At 59.1% G+C, this 19,861-nt stretch overlaps 2 protein-coding genes across 2 annotated transcripts in view; one reads left to right on the plus strand and one right to left on the minus strand.

Moving 5' to 3' along the window:
* LOC147119501 (ubiquitin carboxyl-terminal hydrolase CYLD-like) overlaps window positions 1-19,861 on the minus strand; it is a 388,802-nt gene that overhangs the window by 171,955 nt on the left and 196,986 nt on the right. The window lies entirely within an intron of this gene.
* LOC147119502 (nuclear factor of activated T-cells, cytoplasmic 4-like) overlaps window positions 1-19,861 on the plus strand; it is a 79,169-nt gene that overhangs the window by 48,736 nt on the left and 10,572 nt on the right. Inside the window, exon 6 of the mRNA XM_085985061.1 lies at window positions 14,611-14,666. Within this exon, the coding sequence (XP_085841187.1) occupies window positions 14,611-14,666 (56 nt within the window). The remainder of the gene's footprint in view (window positions 1-14,610; window positions 14,667-19,861) is intronic.

Here is a 19,861-nt window from a genome sequence, read left to right on the forward strand (position 1 = left end):
CACTGTGGGACTCCTCCCCTCCCTCAGTCTCCCCTCCCTCAGCGCTGTGGGACTCCTCCCCTCAGTCTCCCCTCCCTCAGTCTCACCTCCCTCAGCACTGTGGGACTCCTCCCCTCCCTCAGCACTGTGGGACTCCTCCCCTCCCTCATCCTCCCCTCCCTCAGCACTGTGGGACTCCGCCCCTCCCTCAGCACAGTGGGACACCTCCCCTCCCTCAGCACTGTGGGACACCTCCCCTCCCTCAGCACTGTGCGACTTCTCCCCTCCCTCAGTCTCCCCTCCCTCAGCACTGTGGGACTCCTCCCCTCCCTCAGCACTGTGGGACTCCACCCTCCCTCAGCACTGTGGGACTCCTCCCCTCCCTCAGTCCCTCCTCCCTCAGCACTGTGGGATTCCTCCCCTCCCTCAGTCTCCCCTCCCTCAGCACTCTGGGACTCCTCCGCTCCCTCAGTCTCCCCTCCCTCAGCGCTGTGGGACTCCTCCCCTCCCTCAGCGCTGTGGGACTCCTCCCCTCCCTCAGCACTGTGGGACTCCACCCGTCCCTCAGTCCCTCCTCCCTCAGCACTGTGGGACTCCTCCCCTCCCTCAGTCTCCCCTCCCTCAGCACTGTGGGACTCCTACCCTCCCTCAGCCTCCCCTCCCTCAGCACTGTGGGACTCCTCCCCTCCCTCAGTCCCTCCTCCCTCAGCACTGTGGGACCCCTCCCCTCCCTCAGTCTCCCCTCCCTCAGCACTGTGGGACTCCTCCCCTCCCTCAGTCTCCCCTCCCTCAACACTGTGGGACTCCTCCCCTCCCTCAGTCCCTCCTCCCTCAGCACTGTGGGACTCCTCCCCTTCATCAGTCCCTCCTCCCTCAGCACTGTGGGACTCCTCCCCTCCCTCAGTCCCTCCTCCCTCAGCACTGTGGGACTCCTCCCCTCCCTCAGTCTCCCCTCCCTCAGCAATGTGGGACACCTCCCCTCCCTCAGTCTCCCCTCCCTGAGCACTGTGCGACTCCTCCCTCCCTCAGCAATGCGGGACTCCTCCCCCCCCTCAGTCTCCCCTCCCTCAGCACTGTGAGACTCCTCCCCTCCCTCAGTCTCCCCACCCTCAACACTGTGGGACTCCTCCCCTCCCTCAGACCCTCCTCCCTCAGCACTGTGAGACTCCTCCCCTCCCTCAGTCTCCCCACCCTCAACACTGTGGGACTCCTCCCCTCCCTCAGCCTCCCCTCCCACAGCTCTTTGGGACTCCTCCCCTCCCTCAGTCTCCCCTCCCTCAGCACTGAGGCACTCCTCCCCTCCCTCAGCCTCCCCTCCCACAGCACTGTGGGACTCCTCCCCTCCCTCAGTCTCCCCTCCCTCAGCACTGAGGCACTCCTCCCCTCCCTCAGCCTCCCCTCCCTCAGCACTGTGGGACTACTCCCCTCCCTCAGCCTCCCCTCCCTCAGCACTGTTGGACTCCTCCCTCCCTCAGCAATGTGGGACTCCTCCGCTCCCTCAGTCTCCACTCCCTCAGCATTGTGGGACTCCTCCCCTCCCTCAGCACTGTGGGACTCTTCCCCTCCCTTAACCTCCCCTCCCTCAGCATTGTGGGACTCCTCCCCTCCCTCACCACTGTGGGACTCCTCCCCTCCCTCAGTCTCCCCTCCCTCAGCACTGTGTGACTCCTCCCCTCACTCACTCTTCCCTCCCTCTGCATTGTGGGATTCCTCCCCTCCCTCAGCATTGTGGGACTCCTCGTGCCCTCAATCTACCCTCCATCAGCACAGTGGGACTTCTCCCCTCCCTCAGTCTCCCCTCCCTCAGCACTGTGCGACTTCTCCCCTCCCTCAGTCTCCCCTCCCTCAGCACTGTGGGACTCCTCCCCTCCCTCAGCACTGTGGGACTCCACCCTCCCTCAGCACTGTGGGACTCCTCCCCTCCCTCAGTCCCTCCTCCCTCAGCACTGTGGGACTCCTCCCCTCCCTCAGTCTCCCCTCCCTCAGCACTCTGGGACTTCTCCGCTCCCTCAGTCTCCCCTCCCTCAGCGCTGTGGGACTCCTCCCCTCCCTCAGCGCTGTGGGACTCCTCCCCTCCCTCAGCACTGTGGGACTCCTCCCCTCCCTCAGTCCCTCCTCCCTCAGCACTGTGGGACTCCTCCCCTCCCTCAGTCTCCCCTCCCTCACCAATGTGGGACACCTCCCCTCCCTCAGTCTCCCCTCCCTGAGCACTATGGGACTCCTCCCTCCCTCAGCAATGCGGGACTCCTCCCCTCCCTCAGTCTCCCCTCCCTCAGCGCTGTGGGACTCCTCCCCTCAGTCTCCCCTCCCTCAGTCTCACCTCCCTCAGCACTGTGGGACTCCTCCCCTCCCTCAGCACTGTGGGGCTCCTCCCCTCCCTCATCCTCCCCTCCCTCAGCACTGTGGGACACCTCCCCTCCCTCAGCACTGTGGGACTCCTCCCCTCCCTCAGTCTCCCCTCCCTCAACACTGTGGGACTCCTCCCCTCCCTCATCCTCCCCTCCCTCAGCACTGTGGGACTCCTCCCCTCCCTCAGTCTCCCCTCCCTCAGCACTGTGGGACTCCTCCCCTCCCTCAGTCTCCCCTCCCTCAGCACTGTGGGACTCCTCCCCTCCCTCAGCCTCCCCTCCCTCAGCATTGTGGCACTCCTCCCCTTCCTCACCACTGTCTGACTCCTCCCCTCACTCACTCTTCCCTCCCTCAGCATTGTGGGATCCCTCCCCTCCCTCAGCATTGTGGGACTCCTCGTGCCCTCAATCTACCCTCCATCAGCACAGTGGGACTTCTCCCCTCCCTCAGTCTCCCCTCCCTCAGCACTGTGCGACTTCTCCCCTCCCTCAGTCTGCCCTCCCTCAGCACTGTGGGACTCCTCCCCTCCCTCAGCACTGTGGGACTCCACCCTCCCTCAGCACTGTGGGACTCTTCCCCTCCCTCAGTCCCTCCTCCCTCAGCACTGTGGGCATCCTCCCCTCCCTCAGTCTCCCCTCCCTCAGCACTCTGGGACTCCTCCGCTCCCTCAGACTCCGCTCCCTTAGCGCTGTGGGACTCCTCCCCTCCCTCAGCGCTGTGGGACTCCTCCCCTCCCTCAGCACTGTGGGACTCCTCCCCTCCCTCAGTCTCCCCTCCCTCAGCGCTGTGGGACTCCTCCCCTCAGTCTCCCCTCCCTCAGTCTCACCTCCCTCAGCACTGTGGGACTCCTCCCCTCCCTCAGCACTGTGGGACTCCTCCCCTCCCTCATCCTCCCCTCCCTCAGCACTGTGGGACTCCACCCCTCCCTCAGCACAGTGGGACAGCTCCCCTCCCTCAGCACTGTGGGACACCTCCCCTCCCTCAGCACTGTGCGACTTCTCCCCTCCCTCAGTCTGCCCTCCCTCAGCACTGTGGGACTCCTCCCCTCCCTCAGCACTGTGGGACTCCACCCTCCCTCAGCAGTGTGGGACTCCTCCCCTCCCTCAGTCCCTACTCCCTCAGCACTGTGGGACTCCTCCCCTCCCTCAGTCTCCCCTCCCTCAGCACTCTGGGACTCCTCCGCTCCCTCAGTCTCCCCTCCCTCAGCGCTGTGGGACTCCTCCCCTCCCTCAGCGCTGTGGGACTCCTCCCCTCCCTCAGCACTGTGGGACTCCTCCCCTCCCTCAGTCCCTCCTCCCTCAGCACTGTGGGACTCCTCCCCTCCCTCTGTCTCCCCTCCCTCAGCACTGTGGGACTCCTCCCTCCCTCAGCAATGTGGGACTCCTCCCCTCCCTCAGCCCCCTCTCCCTCAGCACTGTGGGACTCCTCCCCTCCCTCAATCTCCCCTCCCTCAGCACTGTGCAACTCCTCCCCTCCCTCAGTCTCCCCTCCCTCAGCACTGTGGAACTCCTCCCTCCCTCAGCACTGTGTGACTCCTCCCCTCCCTCAGTCCCTCCTCCCTCAGCTCTGTTGGACTCCTTCCCTTCCCTCAGCACACTGGGATTCCTCCCCTCCCTCAGTCTCCCCTCCCTCAGCACTGTGGGACTCCTCCGCTCCCTCAGTCTCACCTCCCTCAGCACTGTGGGACTCCTCCCCTCCCTCAGTCTCCCCTCCCTCAACACTGTGGGACTCCTCCCCTCCCTCATCCTCCCCTCCCTCAGCACTTTGGGACTCCTCCCCTCCCTCAGTCTCCCCTCCCTCAACACTGTGGGACTCCTCCCCTCCCTCATCCTCCCCTCCCTCAGCACCGTGGGAGCCCTCCCCTTCCTCTGACTCCCCTCGCTCAGCACTGTGGGACTCCTCCCCTCCCTCAGTGTCCCCTCCCTCAGCACTGTGGGACTCCTCCCCTCCCTCATCCTCCCCTCCCTCAGCACTGTGGGACTCCTCCCTCCCTCAGCAATGTGGGGCTCCTCCCCTCCCTCAATCTCCCCTCCCTCAGCACTGTGCAACTGCTCCCCTCCCTCAGCACTGTGCAACTCCTCCCCTCCCTCAGTCTCCCCTCCCTCAGCACTGTGGGACACCTCCCCTTCCCTCAGTCTCCCCTCCCTCAGCCTCCCCTCCCTCAGCACTGTGGGATGACTCCTCTCCCTCGGTCTCCCCTCCCTCAGCACTGTGGGACTCCTCCCCTCCCTCAGCCTCCCCTCCCTCAGCACCGTGGGACCCCTCCCCTCCCTCAGACTCCCCTCGCTCAGCACTGTGGGACTCCACCCCTCGCTAAGTCTCCTCTCCCTCAGCACTGTGGGATTCCTCCCCGCCCTCAGCACTGTGGGACTCCACCCCTCCCTCAGTCTCCACTCCCTCAGCACTGTGCGACTCCTCCCCTCCCTCAGCACTGTGGGACTCCTCCCGTCCCTCAGTCTCCCCCCCCTCAGCACTATCGGACTCCTCCCCACCCTCACGCTCCCCTCCCTCAGCACTGTGTGACTCCTCCCCTCACTCACTCCTCCCTCCCTCAGCACTGTGGGACTCCTCCCCTCCCTCAGCCTCCCCTCCCTCAGCACCGTGGGACCCCTCCCCTTCCTCTGACTCCCCTCGCTCAGCACTGTGGGACTCCACCCCTCGCTAAGTCTCCTCTCCCTCAGCACTGTGGGATTCCTCCCCTCCCTCAGCACTGAGGGACGGCTCCCCTTCCTCAGTCTCCATCCCTCAGCACTGTGCAACTCCTCCCCTCCCTCAGTCTCCCCTCCCTCAGCGCTGTGGGACTCCTCCCCTCCCTCAGCACTGAGGGACGGCTCCCCTTCCTCAGTCTCCATCCCTCAGCACTGTGCAACTCCTCCCCTCCCACAGTCTCCACAACCTCAGCACTGTGGGACTCCTCCCCTCCCACACGCTCCCCTCCCTCAGCACTGTGGGACTCCTCCCCTCCCTCAGTCTCCCCACCCTCAGCACTGTGTGACTCCTCCCCTCACTCACTCTTCCCTCCCTCAGCACTGTGGGACTCCTCCCCTCCCTCAGTCCCTCCTCCCTCAGCACTGTGGGACTCCAGCCTCCCTCAGCACTGTGGGACTCCTCCCCTCCCTCAGTCCCTCCTCCCTCAGCACTGTGGGACTCCTCCCGTCCCTCAGTCCCTCCTCCCTCAGCACTGTGGGACTCCTCCCCTCCCTCAGTCTCCCCTCCCTCAACACTGTGGGACTCCTCCCCTCCCTCATCCTCCCCTCCCTCAGCACTGTGGGACTCCTCCCCTCCCTCAGTCTCCCCTCCCTCAGCACTGTGGGACTCCTCCCCTCCCTCAGTCTCCCCTCCCTCAACACTGTGGGACTCCTCCCCTCCCTCAGCACTGTGGGACTCCTCCCCTCCCTCATCCTTCCCTCCCTCAGCACTGTGGGACTCCTCCCCTCCCTCAGTCTCCCCTCCCTCAGCACTGTGGGATTCCTCCCCTCCCTCAGTCTCCCCTCCCTCAATCTCCCCTCCCTCAGCACTGTGCAACTCCTCCCCTCCCTCAGTCTCCCCTCCCTCAGCACTGTGCAACTCCTCCCCTCCCTCAGTCTCCCCTCCCTCAGCACTGTGGGACTCCACCCTCCCTCAGCACTGTGGGACTCCTCCCCTCCCTCAGTCCCTCCTCCCTCAGCACTGTGGGACTCCTCCCCTCCCTCAGTCTCCCCTCCCTCAGCACTGTGGGACTCCTCCCCTCCCTCAGTCCCTCCTCCCTCAGCACTGTGGGACTCCTCACCTCCCTCAGTCTCACCTCCCTCAGCACTGTGGGACTCCTCCCCTCCCTCAGTCTCCCCTCCCTCAGCACTGTGGGACTCCTCCCCTCCCTCACTCTCCCCTCCCTCAGCACTGTGGGACTCCTCCCCTCACCCAGTCTCCCCTCCCTCAGCACTGTGGGACTCCTCCCTCCCTCAGCAATGTGGGGCTCCTCCCCTCCCTCGGTCTCCCCTCCCTCAGCACTGTAGCACTCCTCCCCTTCCATCGGCATAGTGGGACTCCTCCCCTCACTCAGCACTGTGGGACTCCTCCCCTCCCTCAATCTCCCCTCCCTCAGCACTGCGCAACTCCTCCCCTCCCTCAGTCTCCCCTCCCTCAGCCTCCCCTCCCTCAGCACTGTGGGACTCCTCCCCTCCCTCAGCCTCCCCTCCCTCAGCACTGTGGGACTCCTCCCCTCCCTCAGCACTGTGGGACTCCTCCCCTCACTCAGCACTGTGGGACTCCTCCCCTCCCTCACTCTCCCCTCCCTCAGCACTGTGGAACTCCTCCCTCCCTCAGCACTGTGCGACTCCTCCCCTCCCTCAGTCCCTCCTCCCTCAGCACTGTGGGACTCCTTCCCTTCCCTCAGCACTGTGGGATTCCTCCCCTCCCTCAGCATTGTGGGACTCCTCGCGCCCTCAGTCTCCCGTCCCTCAGTCTCCCCTCGCTCAGCACTGTGGGACTCCTCCCCTCCCTCAGCACTGTGGGACACCTCCCCTCAGTCTACCCTCCCTCAGTCTCCCCTCGCTCAGCACTGTGGGACTCCTCCCCTCAGTCTCCCCTCCCTCAGTCTCCCCTCCCTCAGCACTGTGGGACTCCTACCCTCCCTCAGCACTGTGGGACTCCACCCTCCCTCAGCACTGTGGGAGTCCACACCTCCCTCAGTTTCACCTCCCTCAGCAATGTGGGACTCCTCCCCTCCCTCAGTCTCCCCTCCCTCAGCATTGTGGGACTCCTCCCCTTCCTCATCCTCCCCTCCCTCAGCACTGTGGGACTCCTCCACTCCCTCAGTCTCCCCTCCCTCAGCACTGTGCGACTCCACCCCTCGCTCAGTCTCCCCTCCCTCAGCACTGTGGAACTCCTCCCCTCACTCAGTCTCCCCTCCCTCAGCACTGTGGGACTCCTACCCTCCCTCAGTCGCCCCTCCCTCAGCACCGTGGGACTCCTCCCCTCCCTCAGTCTCCCCTCTCTCAGCATTGTGGGACTCCTCCCCTCCCTCAGTCTCCACTCCCTCAGCACTGTGGGATTGCTCCCCTCCCTCAGCACTGTCGGACTCCTCCACTCCCTCAGTCTAACCTCCCTCAGCACTGTGGGACTCCTCCCCTCCCTCAATCTCCCCTCCCTCAGCGCTGTGGGACTCCTCCCCTCCCTCAGCACTGTGGGACTCTGCCCTCCCTCAGTCTCCCCTCCCTCAGCACTGTGGGACTCCACCCTCCCTCAGCATTGTGGGACTCCTCCCCTCACTCAGTCCCTCCTCCCTCAGCACTGTGGGACTCCTCCCCTCCCTCAGTCTCCCCACCCTCAGCACTGTGGGTCTCCTCCCCTCTCTCAGCCTCCCCTCCCTCAGTCTCCCCTCCCTCAGCACTGTGGGACTCCTCCCCTCCCTCAGTCTCCCCTCCCTCAGCACTGTGGGACTCCTCCCCTCCCTCAGTCTCCCCTCCCTCAGCACTGTGGGACTCCTCCCCTCCCTCAGCACTGTGGGACTTCTGCCCTCCCTCAGTCTCCCTCCCTCAGCACTGTGGGACTCCTCCCGTCCCTCACTCTCCCCTCCCTCACCACTCTGGGACTCCTCCCGTCCCTCAGTCTCCCCTCCCTCAGCCTCCCCTCCCTCAGCACTGTGGGACTCCTCCCCTCCCTCAGTGTCCCCTCCCTCAGCACTGTGGGACTCCTCCCCTCCCTCATCCTCCCCTCCCTCAGCACTGTGGGACTCCTCCCTCCCTCAGCAATGTGGGGCTCCTCCCCTCCCTCAATCTCCCCTCCCTCAGCACTGTGCAACTGCTCCCCTCCCTCAGCACTGTGCAACTCCTCCCCTCCCTCAGTCTCCCCTCCCTCAGCACTGTGGGACACCTCCCCTTCCCTCAGTCTCCCCTCCCTCAGCCTCCCCTCCCTCAGCACTGTGGGATGACTCCTCTCCCTCGGTCTCCCCTCCCTCAGCACTGTGGGACTCCTCCCCTCCCTCAGCCTCCCCTCCCTCAGCACCGTGGGACCCCTCCCCTCCCTCAGACTCCCCTCGCTCAGCACTGTGGGACTCCACCCCTCGCTAAGTCTCCTCTCCCTCAGCACTGTGGGATTCCTCCCCTCCCTCAGCACTGAGGGACGGCTCCCCTTCCTCAGTCTCCATCCCTCAGCACTGTGCAACTCCTCCCCTCCCTCAGTCTCCCCTCCCTCAGCGCTGTGGGACTCCTCCCCTCCCTCAGCACTGAGGGACGGCTCCCCTTCCTCAGTCTCCATCCCTCAGCACTGTGGGACTCCTCCCCTCCCTCAGCCTCCCCTCCCTCAGCACTGTGGGTCCCCTCCCCTCCCTCAGACTCCCCTCGCTCAGCACTGTGGGACTCCACCCCTCGCTAAGTCTCCTCTCCCTCAGCACTGTGGGATTCCTCCCCTCCCTCAGCACTGAGGGACGGCTCCCCTTCCTCAGTCTCCATCCCTCAGCACTGTGCAACTCCTCCCCTCCCTCAGTCTCCCCTCCCTCAGCGCTGTGGGACTCCTCCCCTCCCTCAGCACTGAGGGACGGCTCCCCTTCCTCAGTCTCCATCCCTCAGCACTGTGCAACTCCTCCCCTCCCACAGTCTCCACTCCCTCAGCACTGTGGGACTCCTCCCCTCCCTCACGCTCCCCTCCCTCAGCACTGTGGGACTCCTCCCCTCCCTCAGTCTCCCCACCCTCAGCACTGTGTGACTCCTCCCCTCACTCACTCTTCCCTCCCTCAGCACTGTGGGACTCCTCCCCTCCCTCAGTCCCTCCTCCCTCAGCACTGTGGGACTCCACCCTCCCTCAGCACTGTGGGACTCCTCCCCTCCCTCAGTCCCTCCTCCCTCAGCACTGTGGGACTCCTCCCGTCCCTCAGTCCCTCCTCCCTCAGCACTGTGGGACTCCTCCCCTCCCTCAGTCTCCCCACCCTCAGCACTGTGGGACTCCTCCCCTCCCTCAGTCTCCCCTCCCTCAACACTGTGGGACTCCTCCCCTCCCTCATCCTCCCCTCCCTCAGCACTGTGGGACTCCTCCCCTCCCTCAGTCTCCCCTCCCTCAGCACTGTGGGACTCCTCCCCTCCCTCAGTCTCACCTCCCTCAACACTGTGGGACTCCTCCCCTCCCTCAGCACTGTGGGACTCCTCCCCTCCCTCATCCTTCCCTCCCTCAGCACTGTGGGACTCCTCCCCTCCCTCAGTCTCCCCTCCCTCAGCACTGTGGGATTCCTCCCCTCCCTCAGTCTCCCCTCCCTCAATCTCCCCTCCCTCAGCACTGCGCAACTCCTCCCCTCCCTCAGTCTCCCCTCCCTCAGCACTGTGCAACTCCTCCCCTCCCTCAGTCTCCCCTCCCTCAGCACTGTGGGACTCCACCCTCCCTCAGCACTGTGGGACTCCTCCCCTCCCTCAGTCCCTCCTCCCTCAGCACTGTGGGACTCCTCCCCTCCCTCAGTCTCCCCTCCCTCAGCACTGTGGGACTCCTCCCCTCCCTCAGTCCCTCCTCCCTCAGCACTGTGGGACTCCTCACCTCCCTCATTCTCACCTCCCTCAACAATGTGGGACTCCTCCCCTCCCTCAGTCCCTCCTCCCTCAGCACTGTGGGACTCCTCCCCTCCCTCAGTCTCCCCTCCCTCAGCACTGTGGGACTCCTCCCCTCCCTCAGTCCCTCCTCCCTCAGCACTGTGGGACTCCTCAACTCCCTCAGTCTCACCTCCCTCAACAATGTGGGACTCCTCCCCTCCCTCAGTCCCTCCTCCCTCAGCACTGTGGGACTCCTTCCCTTCCCTCAGCACTGTGGGATTCCTCCCCTCCCTCAGCATTGTGGGACTCCTCCCCTCCCTCAGTCTCCCCTCCCTCAGCACTGTGGGACTCCACCCTCCCTCAGCACTGTGGGACTCCTCCCCTCCCTCAGTCCCTCCTCCCTCAGCACTGTGGGACTCCACACCTCCCTCAGTTTCACCTCCCTCAGCAATGTGGGACTCCTCCCCTCCCTCAGTCTCCCCTCCCTCAGCATTGTGGGACTCCTCCCCTTCCTCATCCTCCCCTCCCTCAGCACTGTGGGACTCCTCCCCTCCCTCAGTCTCACCTCCCTCAGCACTGTGCGACTCCACCCCTCGCTCAGTCTCCCCTCCCTCAGCACTGTGGGACTCCTCCCCTCCCTCAGTCTCCCCTCCCTCAGCACTGTGGGACTCCTACCCTCCCTCAGTCGCCCCTCCCTCAGCACCGTGGGACTCCTCCCCTCCCTCAGTCTCCCCTCTCTCAGCATTGTGGGACTCCTCCCCTCCCTCAGTCTCCACTCCCTCAGCACTGTGGGATTGCTCCCCTCCCTCAGCACTGTCGGACTCCTCCACTCCCTCAGTCTAACCTCCCTCAGCACTGTGGGACTCCTCCCCTCCCTCAATCTCCCCTCCCTCAGCACTGTGGGATTCCTCCACTCCCTCAGCACTGTAGGACTCCTCCACTCCCTCAATCTCCCCTCCTCAGCACTATGGGACTCCTCCCCTCCCTCAGTCCCTCCTCCCTCCGCACTGTGGGACTCCTCCTCTCCCTCAGTCTCCCCTCCCTCAGCACTGTGTTATTCCTCCCCTCCCTCACTCTCTGTCCCTCAGCATTGTGGGATGCTTACCCTCCCTCTGTCTCCCCTCCCTCAGCACTGTGTGACTCCTCCACTCCCTCAAACTCCCCTCCCTCAGCACTGTGGGACTACTCCCCTCCCTCAGCACTGTGGGACGCTTCCCCTCCCTCAGTCGCCCCTCCCTCAGCACTATGGGACTCCTTCACTCCCTCAATCTCCCCTCCCTCAGCACTATGGGACTCCTCCCCTCCCTCAGTCTCCCCTCCCTCAGCACTGTGGGACTCCACCCTCCCTCAGCACTGTGGGACTCCTCCCCTCCCTCAGTCCCTCCTCCCTCAGCACTGTGGGACTCCTCCCCTCCCTCAGTCTCCCCTCCCTCAGCACTGTGGGACTCCTCCCCTCCCTCAGTCCCTCCTCCCTCAGCACTGTGGGACTCCTCACCTCCCTCATTCTCACCTCCCTCAACAATGTGGGACTCCTCCCCTCCCTCAGTCCCTCCTCCCTCAGCACTGTGGGACTCCTCCCCTCCCTCAGTCTCCCCTCCCTCAGCACTGTGGGACTCCTCCCCTCCCTCAGTCCCTCCTCCCTCAGCACTGTGGGACTCCTCAACTCCCTCAGTCTCACCTCCCTCAACAATGTGGGACTCCTCCCCTCCCTCAGTCCCTCCTCCCTCAGCACTGTGGGACTCCTTCCCTTCCCTCAGCACTGTGGGATTCCTCCCCTCCCTCAGCATTGTGGGACTCCTCCCCTCCCTCAGTCTCCCCTCCCTCAGCACTGTGGGACTCCACCCTCCCTCAGCACTGTGGGACTCCTCCCCTCCCTCAGTCCCTCCTCCCTCAGCACTGTGGGACTCCACACCTCCCTCAGTTTCACCTCCCTCAGCAATGTGGGACTCCTCCCCTCCCTCAGTCTCCCCTCCCTCAGCATTGTGGGACTCCTCCCCTTCCTCATCCTCCCCTCCCTCAGCACTGTGGGACTCCTCCCCTCCCTCAGTCTCACCTCCCTCAGCACTGTGCGACTCCACCCCTCGCTCAGTCTCCCCTCCCTCAGCACTGTGGGACTCCTCCCCTCCCTCAGTCTCCCCTCCCTCAGCACTGTGGGACTCCTACCCTCCCTCAGTCGCCCCTCCCTCAGCACCGTGGGACTCCTCCCCTCCCTCAGTCTCCCCTCTCTCAGCATTGTGGGACTCCTCCCCTCCCTCAGTCTCCACTCCCTCAGCACTGTGGGATTGCTCCCCTCCCTCAGCACTGTCGGACTCCTCCACTCCCTCAGTCTAACCTCCCTCAGCACTGTGGGACTCCTCCCCTCCCTCAATCTCCCCTCCCTCAGCACTGTGGGATTCCTCCACTCCCTCAGCACTGTAGGACTCCTCCACTCCCTCAATCTCCCCTCCTCAGCACTATGGGACTCCTCCCCTCCCTCAGTCCCTCCTCCCTCCGCACTGTGGGACTCCTCCCCTCCCTCAGTCTCCCCTCCCTCAGCACTGTGTTATTCCTCCCCTCCCTCACTCTCTGTCCCTCAGCATTGTGGGATGCTTACCCTCCCTCTGTCTCCCCTCCCTCAGCACTGTGTGACTCCTCCACTCCCTCAAACTCCCCTCCCTCAGCACTGTGGGACTACTCCCCTCCCTCAGCACTGTGGGACGCTTCCCCTCCCTCAGTCGCCCCTCCCTCAGCACTATGGGACTCCTTCACTCCCTCAATCTCCCCTCCCTCAGCACTATGGGACTCCTCCCCTCCCTCAGTCCCTCCTCCCTCAGCACTGTGGGACGCTTACCCTCCCTCAGTCGCCCCTCCCTCAGCGCTGTGAGACTCCTCCCCTCCCTCAGTCTCCCCTCCCTCAGCACTGTGGGACTCCTCCCCTCCCTCAGTCTACCCTCCCTCAGCACTGTGGGACTCCCCCCTCCCTCAGTCTCCCCTCCCTCGGCACTGTGGGACTCCTCCCCTCCCTCAGTCCCTCCTCCCTCGGCACTGTGGGACTCCTCTCTTCCCTCAGCACTGTGGGACTCCTCCCCTCCCTCAGCACTGTGGGACTCCTCCCCTCCCTCAGTCCCTCCTCCCTCGGCACTGTGGGACTCCCCCCCTCCCTCAGTCCCTCCTCCCTCGGCACTGTGGGACTCCTCTCTTCCCTCAGCACTGTGGGACTCCTCCGCTCCCTCAGCATTGTGGGGCTCCACCACTCCCTCAGTCTCTCCTCCCTCAGCATTGTGGGACTCCTCCCCTCCCTCAGTCTCTCCTCCCTCAGCATTGTGGGACTCCTCCCCTCCCTCAGTCTCTCCTCCCTCAGCACCGTGGGACTCCTCCCCTCCCTCAGTCTCTCCTCCCTCAGCATTGTGGGGCTCCACCACTCCCTCAGTCTCCCCTCTCTCAGCACTGTGGGACTCCTCCCATCCTTCAGTCTCCCCTTCTTCCTCCCGCAACCTCTCAGTGTGTTGAAAGCGAGACTCGGCGAACCTGTTACATCTCCTAACACTCTTTCCTGCTGCGCACTGTGTGTCCGTAGGTAGACCCGCAGTGTAAAAGCAGGTCCTTGAGTGAGGAGCCAGTTCACTCAATTCAACTGCAAACATGCTGCTCCATTTTGTGTTTGCTTGGCAACCTCTTGAATTGGACCATTCAGCAGGGGAGAATGGAACCTGGGCCCTTCCTGCTCTGTGCAGGGCTCAGCACCAACTATAGGCCCCCGACCGGCGGCTGAGCGGGTGGAACCTGGGCTTTTCCTGCTCTGTGCGGGGCTCAGCACCAACTATAGGCCCCCGACCGGTGGCTGAGCGGGTGGAACCTGGGCCCTTCCTGCTCTGTGCGGGGCTCAGCACCAACTATAGGCCCCCGACCGGAGGCTGAGCGGGTGGAACCAGGGCCCTTCCTGCTCCAACAACAACAACAACTACTTTATTTATACAGAGCCTTTAACATAGTAAAACGTCCCATGGCACTTCACAGGAGCGATTATGAAAGAAAATTTGACACCGAGCCACATAAGGAGATAATAGGACAGGTGACCAAAAGCTTGGTCAAAGAGGTAGTTTTTAAGCAATGTCTTAATGGAGGAAAGAGAGGCGGAGAGGTTTAGGGAGGGAATTCCAGAGCTTAGGGCCTCGGCAACAGAAGGCACGGCTGCCAAAGGTTGAGCAATTATAATCAGGGATCCTCAAGAGGGCAGAATTAGAGGAGCGCAGATATCTCGGAGGCTTGCTGGGCTGGAGGAGATTACAGAGATAGGGAGGGGCGAGGCCATGGAGGGATTTGAAAACAAGGATGAGAATTTTGAAATTGTGGTGCTGCTTAACCGGAAGCCAATGTCGGTCAGTGAGCACAGGGGTGATGGGCGAACGGGACTTGGTGCGAGTTAGGACACGGGCAGCCGAGTTTTGGATGACCTCAAGTTTACGTAGGGTGGAATGTGGGAGGCCGGCCAGGAGTGCGTTGGAATAGTCACGGCTAGAGGTAACAAAGGCATGGATAAGGGTTTCAGCAGCGGATGAGCTGAGGCAGGGGCAGAGACGGGCAATGTTACAGAGGTGGAAGTAGGCGGTCCTGGTGATGGCCCCGTGTGCCTCAGTACCACAACAGGCCAGGTGTGGGGTGCAATGGGGGGCAGGGGGGAGGGGATTACTCACCAAACCAAAAGAGAGTAGGTCCAAACAGATAAAACGAAAACAATGGGACACAGACATTCAGAATACGTCTGAGCCTTTCCGACATCGCTCAGCCTCTTTTATCCTTCTTTTACCAGATGGGCGCCCACAGTGGGAGGTGGACGCCCAGGTCAACAGGGCGAAGAGCACAGAGGTAAGATCTGGCTGCAATTGTCTCCATTTGGAAAAACCCAAGGACAAGTGACTCATTTTAGATGCCACGTCTGCCACGGCCTACAGAGGGCGGTCTTGCGCAGCGTAAAGCCGCTCATGGCCAGTAGATGGCGAGACTACACAGCAAGAGGCCAGATTACCAGATCCCCATCACAGAGAGCAGACCATCATCCCCAGCTGTCTCAGGCTGGATTTGACCTGGATTTGAGGGTGAAAGGTCAGGGTCTGACCAACTACCCCCCCGCCCCCCACCCCACAACCCGAACCTCTCGATGAGATTCCAGCCTGTAACTCACTCCCGGTTATGTTGTTATTCTATATATGAACCCCTCGATTAGATTCCAGTCTATAACTCACTCCCGGGTATCTGTTATTATTCTATATATAAACCCCCCCGAACCCCTCGATTAAAATCCAGCCTGTAACTCACTCCCGGGTATCTGTTATTCTATATATAAACCACCCCGAACCACTCGATTAGATTCCAGACTGTAACTCACTCCTGGGTATCTCTTATTCTATATATAAACCACCCGAACTCCTCGATTAGATTCCAACCTGTAACTCACTCCTGGGTATCTGTTATTCAATATATAAACCACCCGAACCCATCGATTAGATTCCAACCTGTAACTCACTCCTGGGTATCTGTTATTCTATATATAAACCACCTGAACCCCTCGATTAGATTCCAGCTTGTAACTCACTCCCGGGTATCCGTTATTCTATCTATAAACTACCCGAACCCCTCGATTAGATTCCAACCTGTAACTCACTCCCGGGTATCCGTTATTCTATATATAAACCACCCCGAACCCCTCGATTAGATTCCAGCCTGTAACTCACTTCCGGGTATCCGTTATTCTATATATAAACTACCCGAACCCCTCGATTAGATTCCAGCCTGTAACTCACTCCCGGGCATCTGTTATTCTATATATAAACCCCCCGAACCCCTCGATTAGATTCCAGCCTGTAACTCACTCCTGGGTATCTGTTATTCTATATATAAACCACGTGAACCCCTCGATTAGATTCCAGCCTGTAACTCACTCCCGGGTATCTGTTATTCTATATATAAACCACACGAACCCCTCGATTAGATTCCAGCCTGTAACTCACTCCCGGGTATCCGTTATTCTATATATAAACTACCCGAACCACTCGATTAGATTCCAGCCTGTAACTCACTCCCGGGTATCCGTTATTCTATATATAAACCACCTGAACCCCTCGATTAGATTCCAGCTTGTGTAGCTCTCTCTCTGTGTGATGTGTGATCGCCCCCTGGTGCTGTGCTCTAGGAACATAGGAACAGGAGGAGGCCATTCAACCCCTCGAGCCTGTTCCGCCATTCAATGTGATTATGGCTGATCTGCGACCTAACTCCATACACCCGCCTTTGGCCCATATCCCTTAATACCCTTTGGTTAACAAAAACCTATCAATCTCAGATTTAAAATTAACAATTGATCTCGCATCAGTTGTTGTTTGCGGAAGAGAGTTCCAAACTTCTACCACCCTTTGTGTGTAGAAATGTTTCCTAATTTCACTCCTGAAAGGTCTGGCTCTAATTTTTAGACTATGTCCCCTAGTCTGAGAATCCCCAACCAGCGGAAATAGTTTCTCTCTATCTACCCTATCTGTTCCCCTTAATATCCTGAAAACTTCGATCAGATCACCCCTTAACCTTCTAAATTCCAGGGAATACAACCCTAATTTATGTAATCTCTCCTCGTAACTTAACCCTTGAAGTCCAGGTATCATTCTGGTAAACCTACGCTGCACTCCCTCCAAGGCCAATATATCCTTCCTAAGGTGTGGTGCCCAGAACTGCTCACAGTACTCCAGGTGTGGTCTAACCAGGGGTTTGTACAGCTGCAGCATAACTTCTACCCCCTTGTACTCTAGTCCTCGAGATATAAAGACCAGTGCTCCATTAGCCCTTTTTGATCATTTTCTGCACCTGTTCATGACATTTTAATGATCTGTGTACCTGGACCCCCCAAGTCTCTTTGGACCTCCACTGTTTTTAGCTTTTCACCATTTAGAAAGTACCCTGTTCTCTCCTTTCTAGGTCCAAAGTGATGACCTCACATTAGCCTACACTGAAATCCATTAGCCTCAGTTTTGCCCATTCACTTAATCTGTTGCTGTCTCTTTTGTAATTTTAGGCTTCCATCTACACTGCCTACAAGGCCGCCTATCTTTGTGTCATCAGCAAATCTGGATATGTGGCTTTCTATCCCATCATCTAAGTCGTTAATAAATACAGTGAATAGTTGAGGCCCCAACACAGATCCCTGCGGGACACCACTAGTCACCTCTTGCGTACCCATTATCGTTACTGTCTCCTGCCACTCAGCCAATTTCCTAAGCAGATCAATAATTTGCCTTCAATTCCGTGGGCTTCAACCTTAGTTAACAGTCTCTTATGTGGGACTTTATCAAATGCCTTCTGGAAGTCCATATAAATTCCACCATCTACAAGGCACAAGTAAGGAGTGTGATGGAATACTCTCCACTTGTCTGGATGAGTGCAGCTCCAACAACACTCAAGCGCGACACCATCCAGGACAAAGCAGCCCGCTTGATTGGCACCCCATCCACCACCTTAAACATTCACTCCCTGCACCACCGGCGCACCGTGTCTGCAGTGTGTACCATCTACAAGATGCAATGCAGCAACTCGCCAAGGCTTCTTCAGCAGCACCTCCCAAACCCGCGACCTCTTCCACCTAGAAGGACGAGGGCAGCAGGTGCATGGGAACACCGCCATCTCCAAGTTCCCCTCCAAGTCACACACCATCCTGACTTGGACATATATTGGCCGTTCCTTCATCGTCGCTGGGTCAAAATCCTGGAACTCTCTCCCTAACATAGAAACATAGAAGATAGGAGCAGGAGTAGGCCATTCGGCCCCTCGAGCCTGCTCTGCCATTCAATGCGATCATGGCTGATCATCCAAATTCAGTACCCTGTCCCTGCCTTCTCCCCATATCCCTTGATCCCTTTAGCCTTAAGAAATATATCCAACTCCTTCTTGAATATATTTAATGAATTGGCCTCTACTGTCTTCTGTGGTAGAGAATTCCACAGGTTCACCACTCTCTGGGTGAAGAAATTCCTCCTCATTTCTGTCCTAAATGGCCTACCCCCTATCCTTAGACTGTGACCCCAGGTTCTGGACTCCCCGACCATCGGGAACATCCTTCCTGCATCTAGTCTGTCTAGTCCGGTCAGATTTTTATAAGTTTCAATGAGATCCCCTCTCATTCTTCTAAACTCCAGCGAGTACAAGCCCAATCGACCCAATCTCTCCTCATATGTCATTCCTGCCATCCCAGGTATCAGCCTGGTGAATCTTCGCTGAACTCCTTCCATGGCAAGAACATCCTTCCTCAGATAAGGCGACCAAAACTGCACACAATACTCAAGATGTGGTCTCACCAAGGCCCTGTACAACTGGAGCAAGACATCCTTGTTCCTGTACTCGAACCGTCTCGCTACGAAGGCCAACATACCATTTGCCTTCTTAACCGCCTGCTGCACCTGCATGCTTACCTTCAGCGACTGGTGCACAAGGACACCCAGGTCTCATTGCACTTCCCCTTCTCCCAATCTATTGCCGTTCAGATCATAATCTGCCTTCCTGTTTTTGCCACCAAAGTGGATAACCTCACATTTATCCACGTTATATTGCACCTGCCATGCTTCTGCCCAATCACCCAACCTGTCCAAATCATCCTGGAGTTTCTCGGCATCCTCCTCACAGCACACACGCCCACCCAGCTTTGTGTCATCTGCAAATTTGGAGATATTGCATCTAGTTCCCTTGTCTAGATCATTAATATATATTGTGAATAGCTGGGGTCCAAGGACCGATCCCTGCGGTACCCCACTAGTCACTGCCTGCCACTCGGAAAAAGACCCGTTTATTCTAACTCTTTGCTTTCTGTCTGCCAACCAGTTCTCTATCCAAGTCAATACCTTGCCCCCAATCCCATGTGCCTTAACTTTACACGCTAATCTCTTATGCGGGACCTTATCGAAAGCCTTCTGAAAGTCCAAATACACCACATCCACTGGTTCTCCCTTATCTATTTTACCAGTTACATCCTCCAAAAATTCCAGTAGATTAGTCAAGCACGATTTACCTTTTGTAAATCCATGTTGACTTTGTCCGATCCTGTCACTGTTTTCCAAGTGCTCTGCTATTACAGTACATCTTTTATAATGGACTCTAGCATTTTCCCCACTACCGATGTCAGGCTTACCGGTCTGTAATTCCCCGTTTTCTCTCTACCACCTTTTTTGAATAGTGGGGTAACATTAGCTACCCTCCAATCAATGGGTACTGTTCCAGATTCCATCGAATGTTGGAAGATGATCAGCAATGCATCTAGTATTCCTAGGCCCACTTCCTTAAGTATCTAGGATGTAGATTATCAGGCCCTGGGGATTTATCAGCCTTCAATCCCATTAATTTCCCTAACACCATTTCCCTACAAATACTGATTTCATTCAGTTCCTCCCTCTCATTAGACCCTTTGTTCCCCGACATCTCTGGGAGGTTATTTGTGTCCTCCTTTGTGAAGACAGAACCAAAATATGTATTTAATTGGTCTGCCATTTCTTTGTTCCCCGTTATAAATTCCCCTGATTCTGACTGCAAGGGACCTACGCTTGACTTCACCAATCTTTTTCTCTTCACCTATCTATAAAAGCTTTTACAGTCAGTTTTTATGTTCCCTGCAAGCTTACTCTCATATTCTATTTTCCCCTTCTTATTTAATCCCTTTGTCCTCCTTTGTTGAATCGTAAACTGCTCCCAATCCTCAGGTTTACTGCTTTTTCTAGCCAATTTATATGTCCTCTCCTTGGATCTTATGCTATCCCTAATTTCCCTTGTTAGCCACGGTTGAGTCACCGTTTTTGTTTTATTTTTATGCCAAACTGGGATGAACAAATTCTGTAGCTCATCCATTCGGTCTTTGAATGTTTGCCATTGCCTATCCACTGTCAACCCTTTGAGTGCCATTCCCCAATCAATCCTACCCAACTCGCACCTCAGACCATCGTAGTTTCCTTTATTTAAATTCAGGACCCTAGTCTCTGAGTCAACTACTTCATTCTCCATCTTAATGAAGAATTCTATCATATTATGATTGCTCT

Source organism: Somniosus microcephalus, chromosome 4, assembly GCF_052327205.1.
Source record: "Somniosus microcephalus isolate GS21.2 chromosome 4, FLI_Smic_1.0, whole genome shotgun sequence".
Taxonomy (NCBI): Eukaryota; Metazoa; Chordata; class Chondrichthyes; order Squaliformes; family Somniosidae; genus Somniosus; species Somniosus microcephalus.